At 38.0% G+C, this 10,778-nt stretch overlaps 2 protein-coding genes across 2 annotated transcripts; one reads left to right on the top strand and one right to left on the bottom strand.

Annotated features, from left to right (window-relative positions):
- Nucleotides 1-382: 382 nt before the first annotated feature.
- LOC101291512 lies at nucleotides 383-1,750 on the bottom strand. Its single transcript, XM_004295814.1, has 3 exons — nucleotides 1,021-1,750; nucleotides 824-918; nucleotides 383-766 (listed from the first exon to the last, which is right to left on the bottom strand). The coding sequence occupies exons 1-3, from the start codon at nucleotides 1,748-1,750 to the stop codon at nucleotides 383-385; spliced, it is 1,209 nt and encodes a 402-aa protein (XP_004295862.1).
- A 1,183-nt stretch (nucleotides 1,751-2,933) lies between these two features.
- LOC101291225 (kinesin-like protein KIN12B-like) lies at nucleotides 2,934-8,501 on the top strand. The gene is made up of 17 exons (XM_004295813.1): nucleotides 2,934-3,224; nucleotides 3,328-3,381; nucleotides 3,467-3,592; nucleotides 3,852-3,935; nucleotides 4,033-4,158; nucleotides 4,248-4,307; nucleotides 4,412-4,465; nucleotides 4,571-4,663; nucleotides 4,765-4,860; nucleotides 5,055-5,203; nucleotides 5,481-5,630; nucleotides 5,796-5,925; nucleotides 6,017-6,928; nucleotides 7,022-7,114; nucleotides 7,203-7,271; nucleotides 7,365-8,141; nucleotides 8,262-8,501. The coding sequence occupies exons 1-17, from the start codon at nucleotides 2,934-2,936 to the stop codon at nucleotides 8,499-8,501; spliced, it is 3,504 nt and encodes a 1,167-aa protein (XP_004295861.1).
- Nucleotides 8,502-10,778: the final 2,277 nt, after the last annotated feature.

Genomic DNA, 10,778 nt, shown 5'->3' with positions numbered 1-10,778 from the left:
CTATCATCCACATATGGGAACCGAAGATGCATATCATCCACATATGGCATCTGAAGACGATGAATAGTTTGGTTAATTTACCAATGTAAATTAGGGTCGGTCATTGTTGTTTAATTAATTGTTCAAGTTAATTGTAAGCTTTTATATTTGTTTTATGTCAATAAAGTTAATTGCAACAACATTTATTCACTACTAAAAACATTTATTTATTACAAAATAAATGGCATTGAAGTTGCCATTTATTCATTACAAAATAAAACAAGTCACACAATAAGAAAAACAACAAAAACACACAACACTTAATTAAGGAATAAAACATGACAATAAATTGTCAATTATTACCTCACTTAGATATATATTACTACTTCTCATCATCATCCTCCTAATGTCGCCTATTTGCCCAAACATGTTGGACAAGGTCATTTCGTAGATTATTATTTCCAACACGGGATCGTATCCTTCGGTAACGGGACATATATTCTGCCATTGAGATATGTCCGGTTCTTGGATCACGTGGCAAATTAGGGCCATCATATACTCTTGCTCGAGCTCTTCTTGATCTATTTGGATTCGGTTCATCATCGTCAGACTCACCATTGTAGTAGTCATCTCGCTCGTCCTCGACGATCATGTTATGAAGTATTATGCAAGCTAACATGATTGTCGATAATGAATCTCGGTCCCAACCTCTTGCAGGTTGCCTAATAATTGCAAATCGTGCTTGTAAAATCCCAAATGCCCTTTCAACATCCTTCCTGCACGCCTCCTGCTTAGTGGAAAAGTACTCTTCTGCTTCATTCTCAGGATGTTTGATTGATTGCACAAGTGTCGCCCACTTTGGGTAGATGCCATCAGCAAGGTAGTACCCAAACTCATAAGGAGTTCCATTGACATGATAGTTAAGTTGTGGTGTCTGACCTGCTATTAAAGCATCAAAAAGTGGTGAGCGTCCGAGAACAGTGATGTCATTCTGGGCTCCAGGGATTCCGAAGAAAGAATGCCAGATCCAGGTGTCCGGACCTGCCACAGCCTCAAGAACAATTGTTGGTTTTTTTGATTTGCCGCTAAAGCTGCCTTGCCATCCCACTGGACAATTCTTCCATTGCCAGTGCATGCAATCTAGCGAACCTATCATTCCTGGAAATCCTCGTTGCTCGGCTCTTTGTAGAAGCCTATCCAGATCTTCAATTGTAGGAGCCCGGAGGTAGTGTTCTTGATAGATGGTGACAATAGTATGACAAAATCGACCAAGATTCTCGATGGCTGTCGACTCAGGCATACAGAAGGATTCATCTAAGGAATCAGCCGAGCATGCATTGGCTAGCATTCGGAGTGCACACGTCAATTTCTGATGAGGCGAGAATCCAGGACGCCCGGCACAATCTTGTGACTGCCTAAAATATGGATCCGCCGTCTGCACATGATCTAACATGCGAAGGAACAATTCACGCCTCATCCTGTAACGTCGTCTAAAGATTTCCGCAGGGTACACAGGGTGAGCTACAAAGTAATCATTTAATAATTTTTCATTAGCTACCTCGCGTGATCGGTGACGAGTAGCACGACCTCGAACAGAGCCACCCCATTGAGGTTGTTGTTGTAGTGGGTTAGTAGCTAACCAACCAGCTGCTTTCGCCATAACTTGTGTTGTATTTCTTCGCCTTTGTGCATCATCTTCTTCATCTTCTTCATCATCTTCCTCATCCTCACGTAGCCTCTCATTCCACTGAGAAAACCAGTTGGAATTCATTGCAAAATGTAATGAAAATTTGTAAACTGGACAAAAGATTTGAGAGAGGATTTTAGAGATGGTGAGATATGCTATCGAAACAACCCTTTTTATTGAGGTATGAAGATGTAGATAGACATGCCACGTGGACATAAAATCTAATCGAAAATCTAGAGAGTTGATCACAATACGACACGCGGCATTCAGAAATCTTATCAAAAAATTTGATAATTTTTACAATGATTAACATTACATCCAATCGGGAATCCAAAAAATCATTTGCAAACGGACATGTGGCACTGAAAATCTAAGCCAAAAATGTTATCAACGAAACCAAATAAATAAGATAAAATATATTTTTTTCTCTCAAATATTTATCTTGGTCCAAATATAAATAATGTTATAATAAAATAAAATTATAAGTTTGAAAATATAATGTGAAATCATAAAATATTTGACTGGGCTAAAATTTAGCCCTCTCTTACTGGAGATCATTTAGTAGTCTATAAATAAAAAATAATATTTTTGAGGGCTAAATTATAGCCCTGGCCCCAATATAGCCCTCTCCTACTGGAGATGGCCTAAGGGTAGGACATGATAGGGTTGAAGGGCACAATGGTAAGGCCAAGGCCACAGTGGCCATAATTTGAACTAAAGGCTTCTGACATATATGTCACATAATAGCCTCATTCAACTTTTTATATATTTTTATTTAAAAAAAAAAAATCTCAATACCTTCATTTTTACATGGTTCAGTCCTTGGTCCTCCCTATAGCCTTCACTGTTAAAATTGTTTTGCTTTGTATTGTTTCTCTCATCATAGATGAAATGCAAACAACATTATGCATTACGCAAAAACGTCAAACTTACTTATTATCACCTAATGAGTCAAAACATATAAAATCGAACATGAAATGAATCTAAATAATTAGCGCTAACTAATCTAGAAACAAAAATTGATATAGACTTCGAAGGAAAATGAAAACTAATTGTTTTTGAATAACTTTAACAAAGTTCATTAATTTATTCTCCCTTTTTTAAATTTGAATTTTCCACAAATAAAAAATCCTTGTATAACGGTCATCTATCTCCCTGCACTCCACTTAAAACTAACGCTCTCTTCCATTTCAAATTCAAATCTGTACAGCTCTCTCTTCTCTCTCTACCAAGCTCTCTCTTTCTCTCTCTTCATCTCAGAGAAACAATGAAGCCCAAGACCACCGCCACCGAGACCGCCGGTGAGTCCCGGTTCCTCGGAACCATCTCCGCTTCATCGATCCGAAACCTCCTCCCCAGATCCATCTCCACCAAGCACGGCAAGTCCTTCTTCGCCCCCAAAGCTGCCGCGCCTAATGCCGAAAATACCCCTCCACCTAACCCTAACATCCAACCCGGCGGAGACGATTCGGCTATCGCTGCCAAGCCACTACCAGTAGTGCCCTCCGATTCGCCCAAATCTCCGACCGCCGCGGCAGCTCATAACATTCCGGCGAAGGTACTTAAGAAATGGAGTAGCTTAATTACTGTTTTGTTGTTTGGTAATTTGAAATTCGAGGTTGAATTGGAAAACTGAGTATCGAAAATTGTTTGATTTGCAGAGTGAGATTGATGGATCTGACGAAACCGAGGCACCTTTGGACCCTGCAGTGAAGGTATTTGATAGTTTGGAATTTTCATTGCTTGATTTTATTGTTTTCTTTTTCCGATTTTTTGATTTGGGATTTGAAATTTGTGTAGGTTGTGGTGAGAATTAGACCTACTAAAGGAGGAGACTGGACTGTTAACAAGGTTTCTCCCAACTCAGTATCGGTCGGGGACCGTGAATTTGAGTTTGATTCGGTTTTTGATTCGAAATCCGATCAGGTATGATACTAATCAGTAATTTTCAAGTATAAGCGTCTCCGGAAATTTAAGCTAGTTTTAGATTTTGTTCTAAAGAAAAGAATACGAAAGATGAGAAAAAACTGAGAAATGTGAAGTTCTAGATGTTATTTTGTCAACTAGGCATCATACAAACCAAGTTATTTGAACAAGATAAAGATTGTCTTATTGGTAATTTTCTTAGCTACTCAGTGTCTAGGCTAGTGGATTATGATTTATGATTTCTTTTGGATTCCACCAGGAAGATGTGTTTCAGACAGTTGGTGTGCCCTTGGTTAGAAGTGCCTTAGCCGGTTACAACACTTCAATTTTGTCATATGGACAGGTATTCATTTATATCCCTAGATCAAAGGTGCATTCATTTCAAGTGTGGATTAATTCCGTAGTGCCAATATGAATATGTTTTGTTGAATTTATTTTAGAGTGGTAGTGGGAAGACATACACGCTATGGGGTCCGCCAAGCGCCATGGTTGAGGATTCATCTTCTGATAGTTGCCAGGGCATTGTTCCTCGTATGTTCCAAATGCTGTTCGCGGAGATACAGAAAGTATGTCTCTTGTTCTATTTTGGTATGTTGAAAGTTATCGTGTATCTGACATGAGTCGTGAATGTTTTGTTTGGGATGACTATGTACAGGAGCAAGAGAACTCTGAAGGGAAACAGTTTAACTACCAGTTCCGTTGCTCTTTTCTTGAGGTACATATTTTGTTTTCTTATTTAAATTCTTTTGGAAACTATAAGGTAACATTTGGTCGCTTTGGTCTGTGTAGTAATGTATTTTGTCAATTTCTTTATCATAGGTGTATAATGAACAAATAGGAGATTTACTTGATCCAACCATGCGGAACCTTGAGGTAGATATTTTGTTTATTTAGTGGTTTCACTCATTGTTGCTTTTTAAGTTTTTGCTTCATTAGAATATGCTACGTTATAAATGGGTTTGTTTTAAATTGCTGTAGATTAAAGATGATCCCAAAAATGGATTGTACGTTGAGAATCTGACTGAGGAGTATGTGAGTAGCTATGAAGATGTGACACAAATTCTGATTAAGGTGGGAAATATGCAATTGTTCCAGTGGATATTAAGGTCCAGATGTCTATTTTCTTGTTATGGGCTTTTTGTACTCACTCTATTTCTCTCTATATGGAGCAGGGGCTTTCAAGTAGAAAAGTTGGAGCCACTAGCACAAACTCTAAGAGCTCTAGGTCCCATATTGTTTGTACCTTCATCATCGAGTCATGGTGCAAGGTATCATCTCAATATCTCATATTGTTTACTGTTTGATGACTCGAACCTTTTATTTTAATTATTATTTTTGTCTTAAATGATTATGTTTACTAGTGAATATTAATTTTCTAGGATAGAAGGGGGCTCAATAGTTATATAAATTATATCCTGTCACTTCATGAGTTCATTCACTGATTTGTTAATTGATTCCACAGGAGACCTCATCCAAGTGTTTTGGTAGCTCAAAAACAAGCAGAATGAGCTTTGTTGATCTTGCTGGTTTGGATAGGAATAAAGATGAGGATGCCGGTAGACAATGTACAAGGGAAGGAAAATATGTAAAGAAGTCCTTGTCACGACTTGGGTAAGATTCCATTACCTTTGTATTTCATGATGGTTCCATCAAATGCTCGATTGTAGATAACTTGCGGTGGTAGTGTACTTATCTGAGAGTTGCATTTCTAAAGAAGATATAAGAGAAACAACTTCTTTGATCAATTTGTACATTATAATGTAACCTGTTTATGAAGCAAAAAGATAAGTGTATTTCTAGATGCTGCTAAATTTCTAAACTTTGCCGTAGATAAGTTATCCTTGGGCCAATGATGTGACTTTTTAGTGTTGATGTTAATTTGGTGCAGGCATTTAGTAAATACTCTGGCAAAAGCGCCTCATTCTGGAAGATCTGAAGACGTACCATACAAGTCTTCTTCCTTGACACATTTACTTCGGGAATCGCTTGGTGGCAACTCAAAATTAACAGTCATCTGTGCTGTTGCCCCAGATAACAAGTAAAGTTTGATTCATATACTCGTATATTTGCACATGTATTCATGTGGTCATTGTATTCATATACTCGTATATATGCACATGTATACATGTGGTCATTGTGAGTGCTTGAAAGTTGATAGATTTTATAGTATTCCAAACATTGACTCTGCTTGTTGTGAATGCAGCAATCACGGTGAGATACTGCAAACACTAAGGTTTGGAGAACGAGTGAAAACTATCAGGAACCAACCAGTTATAAATGAAATAACTGAGGATGCTGTAAATGATCTGAGTGATCAAATTCGTCAGTTGAAGGTACAATATTGTTTGGAGCATAAGTGGTTTTCTGTCAGACAGGTTGAATAGAATACAATTCTAAGGTTTTTTTCATATTTTTGTTTTGCAGGATGAACTTATAAAAGCAAAGTCTACATCAGCAAGTAGTAGGAATGGATATTTTGAAGGGAAAAATGTACGTGATAGCTTGAATCAGTTACGTGTTAGCCTGAATCGCTCTTTCTTACCCCGCATAGAGGATGATTCTGATGAAGAGGTATATGTGGATGAGGAGGATGTAAGGGAATTAGGTCAGCAGCTAGAGAAGCTGCACAGTTCTTGTGAGGAGAATATAGGAGACGGGATGGACTTGATGAGTGAAGATGATGACTTCCATTCCTCAGAAGAAAAAGAAATAGAGGAATTTGAAGAAGTTAATATGGAAGATGAACTTCCTCCTAAGACCAGCTTCAAATTGACAGATAACAATACCAACTCAGATGCTATTGATCCAGCATCTAGAAGTGGCATCTCTATTAGCTTCTGCTGTCGGTCTCCAGTCCTTCAAGACCCTACTTTGACAGAGTCCCCAAAAATTGGAAACACACAAAGGAAAAGTGTCACTTTTGCATCCAGTTGTTCTGTCAGTCAGAACAAGGTATCCAAGATTAAGTCGGATGTGGTGAGAGAGTCCCTTGAAAACATCCAATCCTCTTTACGGTCAAGCAGGAACTTTACTGGTCCCACCGAATCATTAGCTGCCAGCCTTCAGAGGGGCTTGAAGTTGATTGACTTTCATCAGCAGAACTCTTCATTAAACAAATCTACAGTTTCCTTCTCCTTTGAGCACTTGGCACTCAAGGCTTCTTCAGCTCAGACATTACCAGAAACAAGACCATCCATAGATGAGCCTTCTGTTTCTTTTATTTGTGCATCTTGCAAAAGAAGAGTGCAAGAAGATGATACCAATGAGGTTCAGGACAGCGTGAAGACATTGACTATAGCAGTTGATGAAGCAGGGAATTCTAATGCAATGAAAGAGGTGTGTTGAGCTTAACCCACCTGACTCAGGATTCTATGAATCCCATCTTACCTTCTTATGATTAACTGTTTTTTTTTTTTTTCCTTGAATCAGGTTACAGATGTAATGGAAGAACATACAAAGAGGGAGGAGCTTGAGAATCGTTGCATGAAGCAAGCAGCTAAGATTGAGCAGTTAAATCAATTGGTAACTTTCTTTTCTTTGGTTTTGGACCTCAATGATTTTCTTTTCCATAATTAGGGGTCTTACATTAATGAGGATCTGAAATTTTCAGGTAGAGCAATACAAACGTGAGAAATATAATTCAGTTGCTGAGTTTGGTAAAGAAATGATACCATACGAGGTAGGTAGTACGTTAACTTTTTCATTCCAGGACACACGTCAACAATTTCATATCTTTTTATGTTCTCTTACATGTTCTCACTGTTTTTTGCAGCGTGCTGGGTTTCATCAACAAGAAATCATAAAGGAGGAATGTGAGATAAAGGAAGTCCATAATGAGTTGGATCTTGGGTATGGGAATGCAAATTTTGATCAGAGTGAGAAGGAAGCACTCCTTAAGGAAGTTCAGATGCTAAGGAGCAAGTTGCAGTTACAAAATGATCCATCTGCGAGAAGGTCTACTGACAAACTGAGATCCTCCTTATTGTCAAGATCTATCCAACTACGAAAAAGTGGTTCATATCGAGATTTCAGTGGTGAAGAACTAGAAAAGGAAAGAGAGAGATGGACAGAAATGGAGAGTGACTGGATTTCCTTAACCGATGACTTAAGAATAGACCTTGAGTCCATCCGCCGGAGAGCAGAGAAGGCGGAGATGGAACTGAACTTGGAGAAGAATCGTACAGAAGAGTTGGATGATGCACTTCATAGATCTGTCCTTGGGCATGCTAGAATGGTGGAGCACTATGTTGAACTACAAGAGAAGTATAATGAGTTGAGTGGAAAGCATCGTGCCATCATGGAAGGGATAGCAGAGGTTAGGAGGGCAGCAGCAAAGGCAGGACGAAAAGGTCGTGGATCTCGTTTCTCCAAATCCCTAGCAGCAGAACTCTCTGTATTGAGAGTGGAAAGAGAGAGGGAGAGGGAACTTCTGAAGAAGGAGAACAAGAGTCTAAAGATTCAACTCAGGGATACTGCAGAAGCTGTTCATGCAGCTGGAGAGCTCCTTGTTCGGCTTAGAGAAGCTGAACATGCCGCATCAGTTGCACAGGTACACACATATTCTATGGTTTAAACAGGAAACACGTGCATATTGTGCTGATAGCTGTACTTAGTTTTTAGAGTGTTGATGCTTAAATCTAATCCAATATGTTTTATCCCCATAACACAGGAGAACTTCACGAATGTGCATCAAGAAAATGAGACGTTGAAGAAGCAAGTAGAGAAGGTCAAAAGAAAGCACAAGATGGAGATGATCACCATGAAGCAGTACATGGCAGAGAGTAAATTGCCTCAATCCGCTCTTCAACCAATGTACCGGGAGGACTCCGACATTCCACACAACACAATCCCAGATGATGATCAGGCATGGAGAGCAGAATTCGGAGCGATATATCAACAGCATTACTGAACAGTTGATATGAAGAAAGATTTATCTGGCTTAGGAAAACTTCTTCGCCTTGGAGGACTGGCACTGCATTGCAACCTAACTTGGGTTCATCATCCTACATACAACATTGTTATGAATTCATTCCATTTATTTATCCTGCATGTTTTAATATATAATATTCATGCTTATTCAAGCTACATAATTATGTTCTGTACTTATCAATTGTTGTTATGTGTTGCTGAAAATGCCGACAACTTAAATATGATATGAGTATGTAATTGCTTGCCCAGTTCACATCATCAAACAACTGAGCCGTAGCTATGTGCTGCTATGAAATCTCTTCAACCTTGTTCATTGGAAACGTTTCGGTCATTCGCTCGGACTGGAGGGAAATTGGGAAATACAAAGACAGCTTCTTTTTTCCTTTTTCTTTTTGTAGGGGGTGTCAATCCATTGAGAAATTTTAAAGAATGACCTCTTGTAGGTCTTGGAATTGGATTATAACCTCGTTTTTTTGAAATATCTGAAAACTGACCGTATAAAGCGATAAAAGGTCATAATTACCATAAATGTTGTTCTTCTTCCACAATACCTGTATGATATGATCCTGTATTTTTTTTCACTTCTAATCTCTCCTGTACATTTTTATCATCAATTCTAGAACATCAATAGATTAAAACGAAATTTCTCAAAAAAAAAAGATTAAAACGAATGTAAAGTATGAACTTGAAACAGTATCCATTACGACTAATCAAATACGCACCAGTAATCAAAAATCACTTCAGACTCTTAACATAACTTTTTATTTTTGTACCAAAAAAAAGGGACTGTATATCATGCATCATGAAATGTAGATAGATTTAAGTGACCAAATTAGTTCCATGTGAATGTTAATATAGAAAACCACATAACAGAGCAGAAACATCGATTTATATTGTTCAACAATGTTAGTCAATGCACACAGAAATTCGACCAAGTGCTGTGATCATCAAACCCTTAAAAGGTTGATCAAACAGTACGTAGAGAGCAAACTAACAAGATTTGAAAGCCATGACATGATGGTATATGTCACCAAAAACAAGAGTCATCATCAAATAACTCAAATAACTCATCATATGCGTCTTCTGATCTTAAACTGTCACCCACTCGTGCAGCAACCCAGTATAAAAAATTAAAGATTGGACTCGTATAATCGTATTCCGGTGATTTTGGTTCTTGACTGGTGCCAGTTGCAATGGGGAATCGAATTTGCCAACCATCATGGTTTTGATGGTCATAGGACCAACAAGTAAGATGCTGCCACGTTTGACAACTCACAATCATGAGTTAACCAGGGTTACTTTAATTAATAGATCCTTAATTGATTATCAGAAAAAAGAAAAGGTAATTTATTAATATTAAAACAAGCATTCCTAGATCCTCTCATCTTCTACTGCTCTACTATTCGTTTTTCTTCTTCTCTAGTCTCCCTGCCCCACCCCATTCGTCTTCTACCATCGCCATCACTAAAGGTAAGTTCTTTTAAACATCTTCACCTTATTTATATATGACAATCATTCTTGTTAGATTTTTTTTCTAGGGTAATAATCTATCTTGTTAGATAATGATAAGAATCATTGAGATATTTTTTTCCTATGTACAACAGAGTGCATATTGGTACCAAATCCATGGAAATTGAAGACGATGAATTTTATTCTCTTTGAGAAACGAATGAAGAGCTGGAATATGATAGTCCAGAGGTTAATCATGATACTCAAGATCCCAGTGATAATGAACACTTGGATCCCAATGATAATGAACCTTCGATCTTAGTGTTGGTGAGAAGGAAGTAGAAAGTGGGAATATCCCAGTTCTTGGTATGAGTTTTGAAAGTGATGAAGCTGCATATGACTATTACAATGAATATGTTAGATATGTTGGCTTTAGTGTGCGAAAGCGAAGAAGCAACAAATATAGGAATACCGATGTGATATGGAAAAGAGAGTTTTGTTGCTCTTGTGAAGGATTCTACCAAAAAAAGAACACTCCAGAGAAGAAAAGAGAAGAAACAAGATTCGGATGCAAAGCAATGGTTCAGATCAAACTTAATAAAGATGGAAAATTTGTCGTCACAAAGTTTGAAGCTGAGCATACACATGATCTTGTTCCTCGATCAAGTTCACATGCGATGAGGTCACAAAGAGGAATAGAGAATGCTCAAGCCGGTTTGATAAACCAAATGCGCTTAGCAGGGTTTACACCATCACATATCTTTTCATACCTGACGGTTGAAGCAGGAGGATCGGAAAATCTAAATTT

Source organism: Fragaria vesca, linkage group LG3 (genome assembly GCF_000184155.1).
Source record: "Fragaria vesca subsp. vesca linkage group LG3, FraVesHawaii_1.0, whole genome shotgun sequence".
Lineage (NCBI taxonomy): Eukaryota > Viridiplantae > Streptophyta > Magnoliopsida > Rosales > Rosaceae > Fragaria > Fragaria vesca.
Note: the sequence above shows the minus strand (reverse complement) of the source record. Positions and strands in the feature narration are given on the sequence as shown.